Below are 20,160 nucleotides of genomic sequence, written 5' to 3' on the forward strand. Positions count from 1 at the left end.
TCCAGTATACAGATGTAGAGTCTCCATCTGATATCCAATATACAGTCCCTACCTGTTGTCCAGTATACAGATGTAGAGTCTCCATCTGATATCCAATATACAGTCCCTACCTGTTGTCCAGTATACAGATGTAGAGTCTCCATCTGATATCCAATATACAGTCCCTACCTGTTGTCCAGTATACAGATGTAGAGTCTCCATCTGATATCCAATATACAGTCCCCACCTGTTGTCCAGTATACAGATGTAGAGTCTCCATCTGATATCCAATATACAGTCCCTACCTGTTGTCCAGTATGCAGATGTAGAGTCTCCATCTGATATCCAATATACAGTCCCCACCTGTTGTCCAGTATGCAGATGTAGAGTCTCCATCTGATATCCAATATACAGTCCCTACCTGTTGTCCAGTATGCAGATGTAGAGTCTCCATCTGATATCCAATATACAGTCCCCACCTGTTGTCCAGTATGCAGATGTAGAGTCTCCATCTGATATCCAATATACAGTCCCCACCTGTTGTCCAGTATGCAGATGTAGAGTCTCCATCTGATATCCAATATACAGTTCACACCTGTTGTCCAGTATACAGATGTAGAGTCTCCATCTGATTTCCAATATACAGATGCTGCTTCCCCACCTGTTGTCCAGTATACAGATGTAGAGTGCTGATGTGCAGTATGCTGGTTCTCCATATGTTATCCAGTATACAGATGCAGGCTTTCCATGTGTTATACAGATACAGAGCCCCAGCACATGTATCTTTTGTACAGTTGCAGAACTCATGCATTGTTCGGTTTACAAATGTATTGAGTATACTTTATCTCATATGAAGTCTAGTATATAAATGTAGAACCCTCAACCTAATGTCTTTTAGGCAATGCTGAGTACATGAGTACACATGCAGAGCCCCATTTGATGCCAAGTTTATAAATACAGATCCCTGTTTGATGTACATTATACAGATTCAGAGCCTACTCAAATGTCCTTTTGTACAAATGCAGATCCCCATATTATGTCCAGTATACAATTGCAGAGCTGCCTTCTGATTACTTACAGCATATACAAATGTCCCTTCTGAAATCATGCAGTCGCCACTTCCCATTTCCTACCAAGCATATTGTCACTCCTCAAATGTTTTGGCTGATGATTTTGTTACTAAATGAACTGTGAAAGCCAACTGAACTTTGTTGAGGCTTAAAAAGCTGATTGGCTACAGAAGTTCAGAGCTGAAAAGCAGGAATCAATTTAATTGGCCGCACTGTTTGTTTTTATAGTGAACTCCAGAAACCAATAACAATGCATTACTGTTCAGGGACTTTGATGGGCAGGTAAGTTTAATGTGGAAAATCTGCCTGCTTTCCTCAAAGAGTTCTAGTATGTCCCAGGACTGATCAGAATGGTGTTATATTTGCACTGCTTTAGAGTGACTCATAACCTGGATGTGTATTTGAAAAATAAAAACCTAGTTACTGTAAATCCTGGAACTCGAGCAGATTGGTATCATGAGCATGTGCCTTCCCAAAATACCAGCTGTGACTCTGAATAATAATTCTGTATACTATTTGCTGTCTTTATCTCATTTAGGCAGTGAAAATACTGAAGCCGAAGAGGAATTTCAAAGAAACAATCAAGCCAGTTGGGTGCAGCGCATGTTGATGGCTTTAGTCAGTGACACCACCCTATTCAGCACACGTGAAGGAAGAGCTGGCAAAGTACATAACTTCATGCTGGGTTTAAACTTAAATGCATCATATCCTTTGTCACCTTTCGCAAAATTCAATACCCAGGAGTCAGTGGATGAGGATGAGATGGATGCTGCCATTGCAGGTAACTCTATTATAAGCTTGTTCTTTGAGTATGTTTCAATTAGAATGTTTCTCTGGGCCTGAACTCAGGGCCAGTGCAAGATTTTTCAGCATCCAAGGCTAAAATTCATCCTACCGTCCTCCACACCAATGCCTATTAAATAAATGATAATGGTAATATATGGAGACTGGTCAGTGCTGCTATTGGATAGAGAAAGGAAGAGGAGGGAACACAGGAATCACATTGATAAAAATGGATACAGGCTAGAATTACTATAAGATACACAGGAGTGGTGGAGGTTACACAAGAATCTTATTGTTGTTTATGGAGACTGGCCTGTGCTAAGAGGAGAGATTTATTTAAGCAAGCAGTTAAGACTTATTAGATTAGCATAAACATACTGAAATTGTTCTCAACCAAAAAACATTTCACTGTTTGTGAAAGTTGGAGAAACGATAAAAAAGTAGTGGGAACATCAGCATATGACAATATTGTTGAAAAAGGAGTGCGCTACCGTGCAGACTACAGTCTTTCTGTCCCCCAGGGAGGCTTCATCCCCTGTTCCAAGATGGCCAACAAGATCACGACTGAACATGTGCAGGGGCCGTCTGGTCTCTTTACTGTGTAAGAGTGACATGGTGGGAGACAGAAGTCTCCTGCTTAGCCTGTGAGAGACCCCAGTGTATACCTATATAACAATGTTCTAGATCCCTGCACCACACCAGCTGGTGAAGCTGTATAGAATTACACTCCGCTCAAGCTTCTCTCCATTACCAGTGTACACATAACAGTGAGTACAGCTTTCAATAAACCAACATCACTGGTTAAGTAACTGGGCTGTTTATAGTTTGAGTCATCCGCTGGAATGTGCCTATATAACCCTGCAGTATCAACACCTGCACACACATCATTTCTAATAAGTGGTTTAGACCCCCAGTATTTGATACAATTAGAGGTAGTCAGCAGGATGAAATCACTCAAAGCACTGTCAAAGGAAATTAATTAAATCAACTTGTTCAGAATACACGCTTCAAGCAATAAAATACAGTATAAAAGCAATAACCAATCAACACACCCTCATAAAACATCTATACATGTTATTTACTGTACCACAGACAGTATAACAGAAAGATTCTCAGAAAAAAGTTTGTGAAAAAAGTGGTACCTATTGTACATCTGTGTCTGTCATTCTTACGTATTAGCCTCCAAATGTTCTACAATTAAAACAGCACAAGAGAGAAAGTCAAAACTTTCATATATAGTGCAGTGCACACGTCAATAATTTTCGCTGCCCATTCTTTCTGAGGTACAGAGCTACAGTACGCTGAGTCGCTGGCTGGAAGTGAAGGGGATGAGTGCTACTGCCTGGCTTGCTGCAGCATCTGATCTTTCAGTGACAGTCTTTCACATAGAACAATAGGGTGATGTAGTTATAACCCCGACATTCGGGATGTCGGCGCTTAGAATGCCGGGGCTGGAATCCCAACTGCCGGCACCCTGGCGGTAAGTACTGGGTTTAGGGTTAGACACTAGGGGAAGGGTTAGGCACTAAGGGGGGAGGGTTGGATTTAGGTTGCTGGAAGGGTGGTTAGGATTAGGCACTAAGGGGGGAGTTAGGCAGCGGGAAGGTAGGGTTAGGATACTGACCGACAGGTGTCATTATCATAACCCTGACGGGATGCCGGCTTTGGCATTCTGACCGCCAGGATACTGAGCACCGACATCCCGCACCCAATCCAACAACAGACCTTGCCACACAGAGATGGACCAGGTGAAGTGTAGGGGCGGCAACTTATTGCACCCGGTGTTGCCGTCTGCAATAAATAAAATAAGGATGTCTGGTTCAGAGACTTGCTTAAATTTAGTGGTGGGCGACCTCCGCGGAGCACCCCAGGACCCACGCCCCAGGCAGCTGCCTAATGTTAGCACCAGCCCTGCCTAAATGCATGCTATTATCTATGTAAACTATGCACATTTTGTTTACTATTTAGGTTATTCTATATTTCATATCTAGAGAGAGTAATGTTCTTCTTGCTGTAAAATATAAGGACTTTAGGAGCCATGAAAAGGTCTTCCCATGATCATGTATAAATATGTATCCACAAACTTCAAGGTGATTTCAAATATTTTTTTTTACTTTACATCATTCCCCATAATACTCAAGTTTCAATTTAAAAAAAAACAAAAATCATTTTTAAGTGAAAACTAATAAATGGAGGAGCTCAATTTTACCCCTATTGCTTTTACATTTTTTCCACTGTAGTAAAGAAAACAATTGCATTAAGTAACTGCGCTATTGCTTTTGTTTCTATCTCCTGACATAGACTGATGTGACTAAACTAAGCAGGAGGAACAAGAAATATCTTATGCAAGTCAGGCAAATACAGACATGTCCACATACATCTACCCTCCTTGCGAGTTAAACAGCCATGTGACTCGGGAGCGCAGAGCGTATTTTCGTGCAACTTTTTACCATCAAATGCGTGTTATTCACACAGCAGCTTCTGCTGATTACAGTGATATGCGGCATGCCTATTTTTTGTGTGCGGGTGTATGTGCATGCGAAATGCTTCATTACAGTGTTAGGGGCTGTGACTTGAAACTGAAAACATATTAATCACTATATGGTAGGATCAGTGTACAAAAAATTAAGATGCTACTCTTTACTTTATTTACTATTTTACATATAGAACATTTTTGTAGTAACTTAATTAAAGAAAAGCAAAAAATTAAGGTGAAGAGGTTTCTTTGGAGGGGTGTTTAGATACTTGTGGAGTTTTTAGTAGGTGGAGAGAGTTGAAACTGAGTGGTGTTAAAGGAGTGTTGCCATTTTGAAATGAAAGAGAAATTAGTCATCCCTCTGCAGCATAACCGTAGAAAGCCAATCCAGATCAAGGCGGCGTGGCCCATTTGCAGAGGGCGCGGCCACACCCCCTCAGAACGCGCAATGGAGAGGGACACTGTGAGCCCCCAGTCTGGCGCAAATCCGGGGGTCGCGATTAGTGTGATCGCTCCCCCCACCCACAGACAGTGGAGACTGCTGCTACTCATCAGCAGTAAGCAGTCTCCCACAGTAGCCCAGCACACAGCAGCGTGTGCTGGACTGCTGACAGGTAGGAGGCAGGGGTGAGCAGCGCCAGACCCGGGCCCCTCCAGCAATCCCCCCCTCCCTCCTCTCAGCGCTCCTGGCCTGCGGTAGGACTGAACAGAACTGACTAAGATGATGATGATGATGTAATATGTTTAGACAAAATTTTCAACTCTAAATTTCCTACTTTTTCAGCTCACCGGGAGTTAGAGACATTTGCAGGAGAGCCCCTCCATTTTGGATTGTTATTTTTGTGTAGATCTTCTCTGAACTTCCAATGTATTTGCAAGCAGTAAATCTCTTTACAATATTGTTAAATTAAATCACTTTATTGATTAAAAGATATAATTCACAATAGTATTAACCACCATCTCTGTGTTTGGGGGTGTCCTTTTTTTATTATTGGCACAACCACTAAGTGGCCTATCATAAATACAGGGTAGGATAGCCTGGGGGCATGTGTTTCCCAGGAGAGACCCCCATTGATTGTCTTGGGGTGACATCCAGCCGGTCAAGTACCATTGATCACATCCACTGCGACCATGTCATTCTCTATTACAGCTGTGTTCCTGCAGGAGAACCAGTGTTATTTTTGGTAATGAAACAGTAATATTGGCCACAATCCGTACTACCTGGCTGGCTAAGGCTAAGGCATTCAGTGGGAGCCTTTTGTGAGCAGCAAGGTATTGTAGATACGAGACAGCTACTGTATTAGGAGCTTGTCCCCTTGCTATGGAGGGCATGGGGCTAGGAATCTTTTAGACACCATGCATTGGAGAAATCAGAACACAAGTGAGTTAAAAAGATAAAAGGGTACATAAAATATATCCTAGTTCATGTATAATAATTTTCCATTATTATTAATATTATTATAAATATATTATTATTAATATATTAGTGTTTTTTTTTTAGGATATAAAATAACCTTTCAGATATGTTTTTTTATGTTAATATATTTAAATGAATAACATTTATTCAGAAGAGCTATTTGTCCTTTGTTAAATCAGAACTTGAGTGCTTTCCTTAAAATTACCTTATAGGGAAGGATCACTGCTCATATGCCTGTTTACTTGACTAAGCTAAAAGTTGCCAGCCAACCAGCCCCTGGTGTCTTGGTCTTTAGGAGGATTAACTAACCAATATGCATTATCATATAGTCAGTTTATCAGTTATTTCCATAGGCATATGATGTAGGAGTACTACTGAGTGAGTGGGGATCTACAGTTTCTCCAGTACATATTGGATCTGCTTTGTAGGTGGGTGACTATGTACATTGACATTAAAATTGAGCAGTTTTTTTCAGGGAAGCCCGTCCAGCCTCCAAACCATCTGATAAAACCTTCTGCATTATGGGTTTCCCTCACACCTGGCGGCCCCTGTGGTGAGAGGCCATCTTTATTTTTTTGGGACAGGTGGTCCCAGACCACATCAGATATGTCGGTGAAGAAAATTATTTTGAAAGGTTACAAAATGGCTCTTTCGCAGACTACTCCTCACTGTTTTTAGACCACGGTCTTCCCAATGGCCACCACAGGCTTTTTGCATTAAAATGGGAATAACGGATATACTCCAGGCAGAAGTTATTATTCCAGTCCTGGAGCAAGAAAGGGGAAGGAGTTACTACTCAAACATGTTCTGGTTTCAAAACTGAATGTCTCTTACTATCCCATTTTAAATCCTTAAATATTTACCTCAAAACAGAGAGATTCAAAATGGAGTCCTTAAGGTTGGTCATTGCAGGTTTGGAACAAGGAGAGTACATGGTTTCATTAGATATAAAGGATGCATATCTGCATTTCCCCATTTGGTTACAACACCAGGATCTTTTGAGATTCGCCTTTTTTTCCAATAAATTTAAATTTTGGGCCCTTCTTTTGGTCTTTCATTAGCCAGGGTCTTTACCAAGATAATAACGGTACTCCTAGCACATTTGAGATCGCAGGGTGTGACAATTGTTCCATACCTAGACAATTTTCTGATAAAGGCTCCCTCCCCATCAATACTTCAGATTCAGGTTGTGTTAACTCAAAATGTCTTACAATCCCACAGACCAAGATTTTCTTGGGTATGACCGGCAGTATCGCACTAAGAGGCTTCCTTTCCAAGGAAAAGATTTTAGCTCTCCAGACCATTTAATTTTACGTCAGCAGTTAGTATCCATCCATTTATGTATGAAACTTTTGGGAAAGATTGTGGCCAGTTTCAAGGCGGTCCCATATTCCCAATATCATTCCATACTCATTAGCCTGTCTCTAGAAACTCACCTGTCACTGCAGTGGTGGCTAGGTACTCACAATCTCAATGAGGGGATACAATGAAAAAGGATACCAGTCTCAGGTTGTGGAGCAGTTGTCCTTCACAATACATTCCAGGGTCTCTGGACTCCTCAAGATTCTCATTTCTTAACCAAGGTTTTGGTGCTCAGGGCAGTATACAATGCTGTACTCAGTGCACAGTCATCACTCCAAGGTCTCCCATGGAGAATTCAGTCAGACAGTGCTACAGCAGTAGCAAGTCTGATTCATGAGGGGGTAACCAGAAGTGCACAGGCTATGTTTTTGACTGGGACCAACAGGTTTTGTGCCAAAATATCTCAATATTTGGAACTTTTCATTATACCCTCCTTATGGAACCCTAAAAGTGTGTGTTTTCAAATTATCCTCAGGAATAAATTAGTACCACCTGTAGATCTATTGTGATTGGCAATCAACACACCTGTGCTCCAGTTAAATGATCTGGAAAACATGCACTGTTAGAGTTCCATGAGGACAGAGTTTGAGAAACACTGCTCTATCCTGACTACATTTTCTGTCCTAGCTGAAGAGAAGCAAATAATCACAATACTTTTTTTGCCAAACATTTCTTTTAGAATTAAGGCCCAAATTTTCAGCCTGGTTCTCATCAGACCAAAACACATTCTCCACACATGGTTTGGGGTGATTGAATGCATGTATTTCATTATCTTCTTTGAAAAATTTAGATTAGGTTGGCTATTTAAATTGTAAAAAAATGTATTCCATCTTGTCACCCTATTTTATGTATGAAGTGATCAGTTCCTACCAAAAATTTCTGCAACTCCTGTAATGTTGCCATAGGCCTCTTCATAACCTCCCTGCTTGCTTTTCTCCTTTTCCTATCATCTCCTTTGTAGGTGTCGTCCTGATCCTGGTTATGTCCCTGTTGTGCCACATTTTCTACACTTATTGATGATACTCTTTACAATGTTCCGTTTTACTTGTAATGCATTTGAAATTATTTTATACTTCTGATTTTTAGCTTTTATCAGTGAGATTTTGTGTATATCTTGAAAGTTCCCTCAGGACCATGACTATCCCAGTAGGATGCAAACATGCAAACAAGAAAGCTATGAGGAAATCCTACAGGAACAGCTGGTCTTGAATACTGGCAGGTGTTTGTAAATGAGCTTTTAGCATGATATTAAATGTAATTAACTCTGAAAACAATCACAGACCCATTATAAATGTTTGCGCAATTATGCAACCGATGCGCTGTATTTTTATTTTCACTTTACACACCTTTACACTTATCTGACTCTCAACTAGTAGGCAACTGTCACCATTTTAACCGTATTAAGGATTTGCAACAGAAATTTCAAACAATATCAGTTAGTTACAATAGCAGTCAAGAAATCATTAACATGTTAATGGGTCTATTTACAAAGCTGTGTTAGGAGATAAAGTGGAAGGTGATAAGGTACAAGCCAATCAGCTCCTAACTGCCATGTCACAGGCTGTGTTTGAAAAATGGCAGTTAGGAGCTGATTGGCTGGTACCTTATTACCGTTCACTTTATCTCCTAACACAGCTTATAAATAGACCACTAAAGGTGGGTACACACCTGACAGATATATCTGCAGATAGAGTGATCTGCAGATATATCTGCAGATGATGGTCGTTCATACATACTGAATGGCCATCATCTGCTTGTGCCCTTGGGTCCCGGGGAACGGGACCCGGTGGGCGGGTCAGGGGCGTGTCTCATCCCTGTCCTCGCAGCTGCCGCTGTGTGTGTATGGGCGGTCTGCAGACCGCCCGTTCACACCTGCCGATGGACAGATATGTCTGTCCATCGGCTGTGCAGCACAGCCAGTGTGATATGTCGGTGAACACCGATGTTCACCGACATATCGCGGGTACACACTGGCCGACGGGCGGCAGATGCAGTGGCTGATCAATTGATCAGCCACTGCATCTGTCAGTGTGTACCCAGCTTAAGCGTCTTTCAAGCAACCCCAGCTAGCAAGAAACAAACAAACCAATCATACCTGATGCTACTGCAATCTAAAGCTAGGTAAAGTCTCTTGTGACAAGCTGAGGGAGTCACAATATAGTGGTGAGGAATTATACTGTAGTCTCTGTGTAGAAACAGTTCTGAAAAATGTACGTGCAGTTGCAATAATAAAGCGGTTTAGAGTCTCTGTAGCAAATAGCGTAGTGCAGCACAACGCAGATCATGCAGCAGTCTCTTTACGTTGGCACAGTGCAGGTAAGTACATATAGTTGCAATAATAAAGCGGCTTAGAGTCTCTGTAGCAAATAGCGTAGTGAAGCACAACACAGATCATGCAGCAGTCTCTTTACGTTGGCACAGTGCAGGTAAGTACATATAGTTGCAATAATAAAGCGGCTTAGAGTCTCTGTAGCAAATAGCGTAGTGAAGCACAACACAGATCATGCAGCAGTCTCTTTACGTTGGCACAGTGCAGGTAAGTACATACAGTTGCAATAATAAAGCGGCTTAGAGTCTCTGTAGCAAATAGCGTAGTGAAGCACAACACAGATCATGCAGCAGTCTCTTTACGTTGGCACCATGCATGTAAGTACATACAGTTGCAATAATAAAGCGGCTTAGAGTCTCTGTAGCAAATAGCGTAGTGAAGCACAACACAGAAAAACGTATGCAGCATTCTAACCGGAAACCTACTCACTGTTCCCTAAATAGATTTTCACCAGCTGAGGTTGCCACATGAATTACCCCGTAACAAACAATAAGGGGTAAATTTACCAACAATCGAGATGTCAATCTCGGGAGATTTAAGGCTTGATTTTCATCTCGCAAATTTACTAAATGGTAAATTAGTGAGTCAGGAGCCGGAGCTCTACAGTTAGCGGCTGCTGATTGGCTTCTGGCTCCAGACACACTGACCAGCCCACGCTAACTGTAGAGAGGCTGCTGATTGGCTGGCAGCTCATGACAGTTCTCACTGATCAGTCGGGAGCTGGTTAGCAGTGTATGTGGTCACACACATACACCGCTAATGGTAAGTATATGGATTGGGTACTCGGTTTGTTTTTTTGCAAGGACCCCCCTGGATGCTCTGGAGACCAGCGCGAGGATGGAGCTGAGTATAGGATCTTTTTTGCAGGTCATTCCACACAGATTTCTACTTGGAGAAGTGGACAGACCGGCTGGTACAGGTAAATATGTGTGATTGATGTATGTGTGTAATAAACTTGTACTATCTAAGGTGTGTGTGTGCTGTCTTTATTTAACTATTTATTTTACAGTGGAGGTACGGGTGCCGGCCGTCTGCTGGCACTTGTAGTTCCACAAGTGCCAAAGGGCAGGCATGCTGGCACCTGTAGTTCTACTGCAAAATACAATAGTTTACTTTCTATTTAACACTTTATTACCCCTGTACCCACAGCCCAGGGGTGCGGAAAGAGCCCCAGGCTTCAGACCAGGCCTGGGGTTTTGGGAGAGGGGGGACCCCATTTTTGGGGGGTCCCCACCTCCCCTGAGATCCCCGACTTGGCCTGAGCGACTTGGGGTGAGAATGCTTTGGCCTTGGAGACCCGGTAATAGGATCTCCGGGCTGTGGCATTACACCCCGGTCGTTTTGGGTCCGGTGCTGGTTTTTATTATAGGAGGACCCCTAAGCATTTTTTTCCTCCTATAATTAAAACCAGGACTGGCCCTGCAGCCTGGTGCTGGTACCTCAATTATGGTGGAACCCTACTCATTTTGTTCCCGGTAAGTTTAGGTACCAGGACAGGCTGACAAGTCCGGGGCTGGTTGGGCTTTTGGGGGGAACCTAAGTCATTTTTTTTTAAAGAATTTAACCCGTTTTTAACAGGACTAACACACAAGCAGCCTTCACATATCTCACTGATACTCGGGAGAGATATCTCGTTTTGCTTTACCATCGGCAAACTCGTTTAGCCTCAAATCGCCTGTTGGTAAATTTGGAATAAAAAAGTGATTAAATCACCTGAGTTTTGGAGATTTCCAGCGAGATTAATCTCCTTGAAAATCGGGACCATCTCGAATCTTAGTAAATTTACCCCTAAGTCTTCATACAACATACAAGAAACAAGCTTGTTTGCAAATATCTAATTGTGTTTGCCTAAGGCCAAGGGAAAACAGTGTGTGCCACGCCGGGCTGCAAACTACCATTTCAATAAGTTAGTGATAATGTGAATACAGTAAACACTCAGCATAACACATTTGTGAGATTTCACATATATCCCTTCAGTTACTAATAATGCAGATTTGATTGTCAGTAACACTAAAACATTTGCACAGTGAATTTGAGCAATGAATTATCAAATATGCAGTTTCAATAGGCAATTGGCATACATTATTAAAAGGCTTGCGCATATAAGAATTAAATTACCATTTATGTCATTACAATAGACAACTGACAAAAAAGATTTGAAAGTTTGAACCTGAGAGCGTCAATTATGCATATACATTTGGCATTTAGCATCAACATGAACAAAGCTGCACCCTAACAGCCACGGCGGGCAAACATATACAAGGAAATTAGCACAGATCACAACTAATAATTCCAATGTAGCCCAATGGCCACCTAAGGAAACAACCTACTTTCTGTAAGGATCCCCTTACCACCTCTAACACGATATTTCCCAAAATCTGCCAACAGAGTACTTAATCACGTCAGCCACCCAAACAAGGACATATTCCTTTCACTAAGGGTAAGGATTTCTCCAAGGAAATAGGGACTACAACCCCCCTCCTGTACCTTTTAAACCTATGACCCAGAAGAAAGGTAACCTCGAGGTAACTATAATCAGGAGAGACTTATCCCGCAGTTTCTCACCCCTTTTGCAGTGGCGCTTCTGCCCTTCACGACATCCAACGCAGCCCTGGGCACCACACAAGGCTGCGCTCAGAGGAACCAGAATCCACAGTACTGTCACACATTTAAGACAGGCAGCTCAGGGTAATCCTAAACTGCAGGGACTTTGCAGTGGCCATCCCCTCTGCTGTCGGGTTCTCAAGCTCCCATTCTCCTAAGCAGGGTCCTCTTCAGAGCCTGTCCCCTCTTTTGCCCGCGGTTCTCTAGCAGTCCCTCTGGCTCCTTGCGCGTGAACTTCCTCCACAGGCATCTCCCATGTCAGCAGCGGTGTGAGCCTTCCACCCCCCCCCAGTCCTGCATCAGGCTCCTTGATACAGGTCTGCTGGTGCACAGGCACTCCCCCATGCAGCCGGATGTCAATGGGGTCTTCTTCCGGGTCCTTCAGCACTTCCAAGGATTCCTGTGGCTGTCTCTTTCTACAGCCGGGCATCACAGCAGCTTTCCCTGGGACAAGTATTCAGTGGTGTATGTCTGGCAGCGGTAAGTAGACAATCTCTGGGGTCCTCTCAGCTTCTGTCCTCTGGCAGTGAGGTGATCACTGTGGTCAGATCTTCTGACCGGTAACTGGCGGAGGCAGGCACCTCTCCACTCATACAGTAGCACTCCATAACAGCCATGGTCCGGGCACTTTCTCCTGCCAGCAATCAGCAGTAACTTCCCGGAAGTCAGGGTCCTGCAGGGGGGTCTTGTGCCAGCATATTGCAGCCAGGATTCCCTTTACTGTCCTCAGCCGTTCCCCCTTCTGCAGGATTTCTAAAACCTATACTTGCTACATTGCAGCACCTGCTGCCCAGCTCCTTCCCATCAGGACTCTCTCCCCTCACTAATGCCCTCTTTTATAACAGTAGCTATCTGGGCAACCTCAAATCCCTACTTCCTAACTGGCTCAGGGGCCCTCTGCCCTGCAACCTGTTCCACCAATGGGTCCCCAGGGATTTTCCCAGACTTTGTTGTTGCTGGCCAGGACTAGGGGGAAACCTGCCCTGTCCGTGCAGGCTCAGTGACTGCCTGCTGACAGGGTCATTACAAGTGCACTTCTGAAATCCCTGATGCCATTACATTATTTGATATAATGGCATCATAGACATTTGTGATCTCCAATGTTAAGGTGTCTTTGATTTCCTTAAGCAGGCATGAAGATGATTTCCCTCTTATAGAAAGTCATGAGAAATCTGTTTTCCATCTGTGTATCCTAATATTCCGCCTATTGAATTCTATTAACTTTTAATTGCTTCTGTCAGTCTGGGGTAGAAGTTTTTCAGGATACTGGTGATCTCAATGGCTTTTTTGCAGTGGCCAACTCACAGTGCTTGCCTGAGCTTACCTGGAATCTACTCCTGCACAGTTTTCAGTCCACAATGTCTAATCTGCCCATGCCAACACCGTACACCTTCCTGAAAAATAGTGTAATCACTGGGGATGGGTCCAGCCAAGCATTGTTCTTTAGATTAACTCTTGGGCAGCTGGAACTGCAGAATATCATTCTGGATGACTGACACTTTATACTTCAGCTGGGCTTTTGGAACCTTCTTCAGTTAGTGGCAGTTACTTCAAATGGAACCTCACACCTACTGATGACAGACTGTACCTACAGATCCTGGCAGATACCTAGCATCAATAAGACGCGAGTCGCCCCGAACGGCTGAGCCACTCTGAAAGGTGTTTCATATCATCATTTTATATTCATTTTGCATCTTATTCGCATCTCAGACACAGCAAAACACCACTCAGTGTGTACTAGAAACGCTGGGCTGTGACTATAACCGCACAGGAATTAGTTTTGAACATGTACAAATTCACAAATGAAGCACAACGAAACTTGATGTGAGAAAAAGCCATGGTCACTGCCTCTTAGCGCTTAGTATACAGATTCAGGGTTAAATTGACTAAAGTGAGAGTTTTTAGAAGTGGAGATGTTGCCCATAGCAACCAATCAGATTCTACTTAACATTTAACTAGCACCTTCTAGAAGATAATAGCTAGAAACTGATTGGTTGCTATGGGCAATATCTCCACCTCTATAAACCTCTCACTTTAGTAAATATACCCCTGAGCCTCATACGCACACAGGTGTTCAAATGTCCCACATCAAATTGATCAGTACAATCTAACATAGTATTGTTGTTTCCAGTTGCTTTATTTATGTGAATAAGATGCACATTTTGAGCGAAAAAGACGCTCAGTGTGACCGAGTTGCTTCGGACTTGGCACGCAGAGAGGGGCTGTGTCGCACAACTGAAACCGCAGAGTATGAGGACAATTTATTGTACTTTCCATGGGATGATATAGTTTTTTTGTACAGACCATCGGGTTTGCATATCTCTCTTAATGAGGCACTATGTGATTCTGTCCCCAAACCTCCCTTATTTTTTGTTTTAAGTAGCTCTTGTTTTTTTTCATTAAGAAAAAATGAATTCAACTGTTTTAGCGCGCCCAATCTCCCATCTAAAGTGACGGGAGATCGCAGGGAGCTATTCAATTGATGCCAATTATTACGCTGATCACGCACATAAGGTCAGGTTTAGCTGCATAAAGTTCTGGGCACGATCGCAATAAAGTGCCGTTTGGGGAGCCAAATGGGTCACTGTTTGCGCGTTTCAGCTCGCCACCCCTGGGGGGTGCAAGCTGAAATGCCGGCACCTGCAGATGATTGCACCCGAAAGGAGCAACAATTGAATAGCTCAGTCGGCACGAAGAGGGGCGCAAACAATTGAATTCCGACCTATGGGCTCAATCCTATTAGGTGCGAATTGCGAGTTTGTTTCTTGAAACTCACACACATCGCAGCGAAGTGCGCTCCCGAGAATTCTCCAATCCAATTAAAAATACCAATTTGCACTACTCGGAACAGAGGGGTGCGAATTGACTGCCAAATGAGATTTGCGAGAAATGCATGAAAATGAGGGAAGACCATCCTGGACCCCCCAAAATGGATAATTTTGTTAGCAGGACCGTATAGAAGGCTGTTTGTGGGCATTAGGAAGGTACTGTAGGTTTTGAAATGGCGTCAAATGGCTGATTTGTGTTGTTTTTTTTAAATGCAAGAAGATGGTAAAAAACTAACTTTTTTGGTTTAATCTCAAACGAATTAAACGAAAAATGCAAAAAAAAAAGTAGGAAAAAGGGTGATTTTGGGGTACTTGAGGGCACCTAGAAAAATGTAAAAAATTTTTATAAAAATAATTATTTTTCAACTAAAAAATTATTGTAATTAAATTTGAGGACATTTTTTTTTACCCCAAAAAATGACATGTAATTATTGTACTAATTAAGTTAATTGGAAACTTCCAATTGCCTAATTGGTCATTAGGGGGGTGTCCAAGGGGTTCAGCACAGCATCCCGACATTTTAACCTTAAAATAAAGATTTTCCTTTCCATCTCTCACCCTCAGGGAGGTGCGAGTGGAAAGTTGCGAATTCAGTCTGTCTGATTCAGTGCGAGTTGCTAATTGGATTGCAAAATTAATTTGCTATGCGAATTCGAAGCGAAAATAGAAACTCTCATCTCGCAATTCGCACCTTACTGTATTGCAGGTATACAATATAACTGTGTACATGGTTTCACTCCTTTCTTAGATACAAATGTAATCTTTTCATGCCATTAGTTCCACTCCTTTAAAATAGATGGACCCTTCAGTTATTTCCAGGCCAGCGAGCCTGCATACCAAGCTAGATCGAATTTCAGCAGTGAAACTTAGCAGGATTTATTATTTTCATTTTCACGTACAGTATTTCAACTATACTGTAACTCTAGGCTACATCTCCCTCCCTACATTTTGTGCTTCTATCTTTTAAGATTTTTCCATTAGCCATTACTAATATGAGCATAAAAATATAAAATGTATATACAGTAAATGTTGTTCATGTTTAAGGATCACTTAGTAATATTATCCAATATGCATGTAAATATAATTACATTGACAGAATTGAACAGTTAGGGTGCATATACACGTAACGATTTTTTAAACGATTTAACTATAACGACGTCGTTATCGTTCAATCGTTGAAAAAATCGTTCAGTTTCTGAGTTATAACGATGAACGATTATTGTTCATGCGCGTTCCTGTTTGTAGTTCATTCTGACTGACCAACTTTACGATTTTCATTAAGAGAATTTACAAAAATCGATTGTAGTTCAAAAAATCATTCATTACACTTCAAAAAAATCTGACAGATAATCTGATAGAAAATCGCTCAGAAAATCGTTGGTAACAAAATCGTTACGTGTGTGTATGCACCTTTAGCAGTTGAAAATAGTTAATGAAGAAAGCATCTTTAGGTTTTCTTGCCAATATTTAAAAACAATTTCTAGGGACACTTTGTTGTTCAGTAATTGAACGTAAATGCAATTGCTGGCAGGGCCGTAACTAGGTGTGTGCGACAAATGCAGCCGCACAGTGTGCAGGACTCTATTGGTGGCCCTTTCTTCTAGCTTGCAGGGTGCATGGAACAGCACCCTGCAGCCAGGATCACTGCTGCCCCCTAACAAGTGCCCTTTCACACTGATGAGCAGTTCTGGAGAATGGTTTGTTCTAGATAAAAATGCCATATTCTTTTCATTTCTTCATTATAGACTAGCAGGGATACCCGGCGTTCCCCGGGTTCAAGACTGGACCCTGAAGTACACCTGCAGCCTTAATTTTTTCTCATTGTCCTTGCCTATAGCCTGGATAACTGCACATTAGGAGTAAATGACAGTGCAGGCTGGTGTATTCTCATACCGTTTGGATATGTGGTATATCAGGACAGAACAGAAATCAGTATAGCTGCCAAAGTCACTTGAGTTTCAGAAATCACTGCAGAACAGAGGGGGTGATTTCAGCTGCGGACGGTTATACTATCGCAGCTACTTATATGTAGCTGTAACATGGTAATGCAGCAGGAGGCGTCACACCTCTTGCATGTATTACTAATCCGAGCTGCATCCAAGGACGCAGCATCTAATCACCTGCGATCCCTTCGGCCGGCTGTGACCATGGGGTCATGCAAGTTGGCTGCCACATATGAGTAAAAAGTCAAGAAATCTCCGTCAGCCGACAAAGATCCGGATCTCTCCACTCCCCGCCCAGAAACAGCGGCAGACTGTCAATCACTAACAGTCTGCTGCTGGACTGCGTGTGGGATCGCAGACCCGTACTACTCATGCGCAACACGGTCAGGCGCATGCGCAGAGTCCCGATAATCAGGAATATGTGTGATCCCTGTCACTGTGTCCGCAGATAAATTAGCCCCTGAAATCAGGGGCTAATGTGTAGCTAGCAGGGCTGCCATCAGGGGAAGAACGTCGGGACTGGAGTCCTGTTCCCAGACAGAAGGGGGCTCACTCACAGTGGCACTGGAGCTCAGTGCACAACAGTATGCAGATGTAGTCAAGATGTTTAGTACGGAGCAAACACCAAAAATGTGATGCAACTTTGACCGTGGTATGATTGTTGGTGCTAGACGTGCTGGTTTCAGTGTCTCAGCAACTGCTGATCTTCTGGATTTTTCATACACAACACCCTCTAGACAGAGTCTACACAGAATGGTGGACAAAACATCTTGTAAACTGTAGTTCTATTGATGTCTTGTTAATGAGAGAAGTCACTGGCCAATGGGCAGACTTGTTGAAACTGACAGGTAGGTGACGGCAGCTGAAATAATCATGGGGCATATTCATCTGGTGGTGAAAGAATAGGAAAACTGTGCAGAGAGAAAATGAGCCGCAATGATTTCTATAGAAAGTATAGTAACTGCAGCCCCAGTTCAAGTCTCATTTTTCCTTAAGTAGTTATTTTAAGGTAACATTGTAGGGACTTGCTCTGGAACCGCTTGGGCCCTCCCCCTTCATAACTAATAAAGCAATTGGAACTTTCCAATTAGCTTAATTAGTCCAATAAATACATTTCCTTCTGGCAGCACCGTCGTCTTTATCTGCCCCCGAAGGTCTCTTCTCCTCCCGAGGGTCTTCCAAAGCATCGTGGGTGGCAGGGCAGCTTCCTCTTCCTCCTGCTGCACCTTCTCCAGGCTCTTTCTTCTCGTCGATGAAGATTGGGCTGGGCCGTCACACTTTCTGTCAGCGCGATCTCCTCCTCCAGCAAATCCGCGGGCAATGATGAACATGTATTTGTCCCCGGAGGAATTTTGGCTAGATAAAAAATTTGCACCCTTTTTTTTATTGTATACCACTGGTATGGGGAGCACGCTTAGAATTTGGCGTTAGGAACATGAATCCATGTACCCGTCCTGCTCTGTGTCACTGGTGCAGGCTGGTGGTGGTGGTGTTAATGGTGTAGGGAATGTTTTGTTGGCACACATTTGACTGTTAAATACCAATACACTAAATCACACATCATCGCAAGCTGGTTCCATTAACATGAGAATGAGTTCCGTGTACTCCAATGGCCTCCACAGTCACCAGATAGCAATCCAATAGAGGAACTTGAGATGTGGAGTGGGAGATTTTTTTCTTTGTGTTTATATTGTTGTTGTTTATGGATGTTGTAAGGCGCTTGTGGACACCTTGTGTCGCCATATAAATAAAGGATAATAGTAATAAATTTGCAGCCAAAAAATCTGCAACTACTACATGATGCTGTCATGTCAATGTGGACCAGAATCTCTATGGAATGTTTCAGCACCCTGATAATAAATGCCATGAAGAATTCATCCTATCATTACATTAAAAAGGGGGGGAGGGGGGATGTTCTTCCCTATACCAGAAATATATACTGTACCTAATAAAGTGATCACTGTGTACTGTATGTGTGTGAATTCTCTGTATGCATTCTTTCTATCAGTGGCACTAGAGGGAGGATACTCTGCCTGGGCTTGTTGGAGGGGCCTTGTGGTGGCCTGGTTTGGTTGCACAATGGGCAGGGAGAGAGAGGAGACTCCTGCTCAGCAGCACCAGCCTCTCTCCCAGCACAGTACATGCATCTGTGTGCTAGGCTTTGAAGGGTCCAGGGAGGTTGCTGCCACTGAGCACCAGCAGTCTCCTTTCTACCCTCGCATGATGTGCCCACTGCCCTGCTTTACAGCAGCCAGTGTTAGGGGACATGTAAGGAGTATTACAGGGGGGCGATTCCACTGTTCCCCTCCTCCCTGACTGAGTTGCATGCAGCGCCTCCCTATGAAGTAAAATATTTTTTTACATTGTTTTTGGGAGCAGGTGTGGCCACACCTCCCCCCGATTCACCTCCATTACCCTGGCCCATCCCAGCTTTCTTTTAGTGACTAATGTCAATTTCAATATTGTTTAGATCCGGACGAATTTGTACAGATCTACGACCTGTTGGATGTGAAAAGCAAGAAAATACACATTGTAGACAGTGGTTTGACATTCAATCTGCCGTACCCTCTTATATTAAGACCTCAGCGAGGTGTTGATCTGATTATTTCATTTGATTTCTCAGCAAGACCAAGTGATTCCAGTCCACCTTTTAAGGTATTTCATTTTGTTTATAACGTGTATTTTCCAACTATTATTATCTTTTGTCATTTATTTTTCATTTTGTTGTACGCAAATTTGCCTATTTCATCATTATGTTGTCAGTTTGTTGACACTCCACCACATTGAGAATGTCGCCATGGTCTGAATGTTGATATTGAGAATATTGATATGTACAGAATGTCGATATTCACCTAGTCGACACTGGCATAATGCTGACATTGTAAATGTTGACGTACGATTTCAGGGTTAGGTTAGGATTAGGCTCAGACTAAAAGTGAATGAGAAATGCTATTGTCGACATGCCAACTGTCAACATTCACAATGTTTACATTATGATAGTTGACATTGTGAATGTCAAGATTTGATATGTTGACATTCTGTACATGTTGACATTCTGAATGTCAAAATAATATGCAATGAGGAACTATGCTTTAAAAATGAAAACATATCAACTGATATGGCAGACATAATAAAGTATCAGGACATGCCATATTTAATCAAATAAAAGTAAACATCAGTCGGAGGATACACGTGTAATTAAACATCCACTCTAATTGTGTGCGGGAACAGATTATTCATTATACCAATGGCTACAGTTGCAACTCTAGTGATAAGAACATTATTTGTCTGCAGCATGGGTGTTTTACATATGATATACGTAGTTATATTCTATTCTTGAAGTTTGTATGATATATAACAGAATGTATC

The 20,160-nt window shown here is 42.6% G+C and overlaps 1 protein-coding gene across 3 annotated transcripts in view; it reads left to right on the top strand.

Moving 5' to 3' along the window:
- Positions 1-20,160, top strand: part of PLA2G4A (phospholipase A2 group IVA) — a 270,597-nt gene that overhangs the window by 227,553 nt on the left and 22,884 nt on the right. For all 3 annotated transcript variants that reach the window (XM_088482227.1, XM_088482226.1, XM_088482229.1), the window contains 2 exons: positions 1,588-1,830; positions 19,262-19,446. In XM_088482227.1, the coding sequence (XP_088338353.1) occupies positions 1,588-1,830; positions 19,262-19,446 (428 nt within the window). The remainder of the gene's footprint in view (positions 1-1,587; positions 1,831-19,261; positions 19,447-20,160) is intronic.

This window comes from Taudactylus pleione, unplaced genomic scaffold, assembly GCF_031769625.1.
Source record: "Taudactylus pleione unplaced genomic scaffold, aTauple2 ptg000283l, whole genome shotgun sequence".
NCBI classification, from domain to species: Eukaryota; Metazoa; Chordata; class Amphibia; order Anura; family Myobatrachidae; genus Taudactylus; species Taudactylus pleione.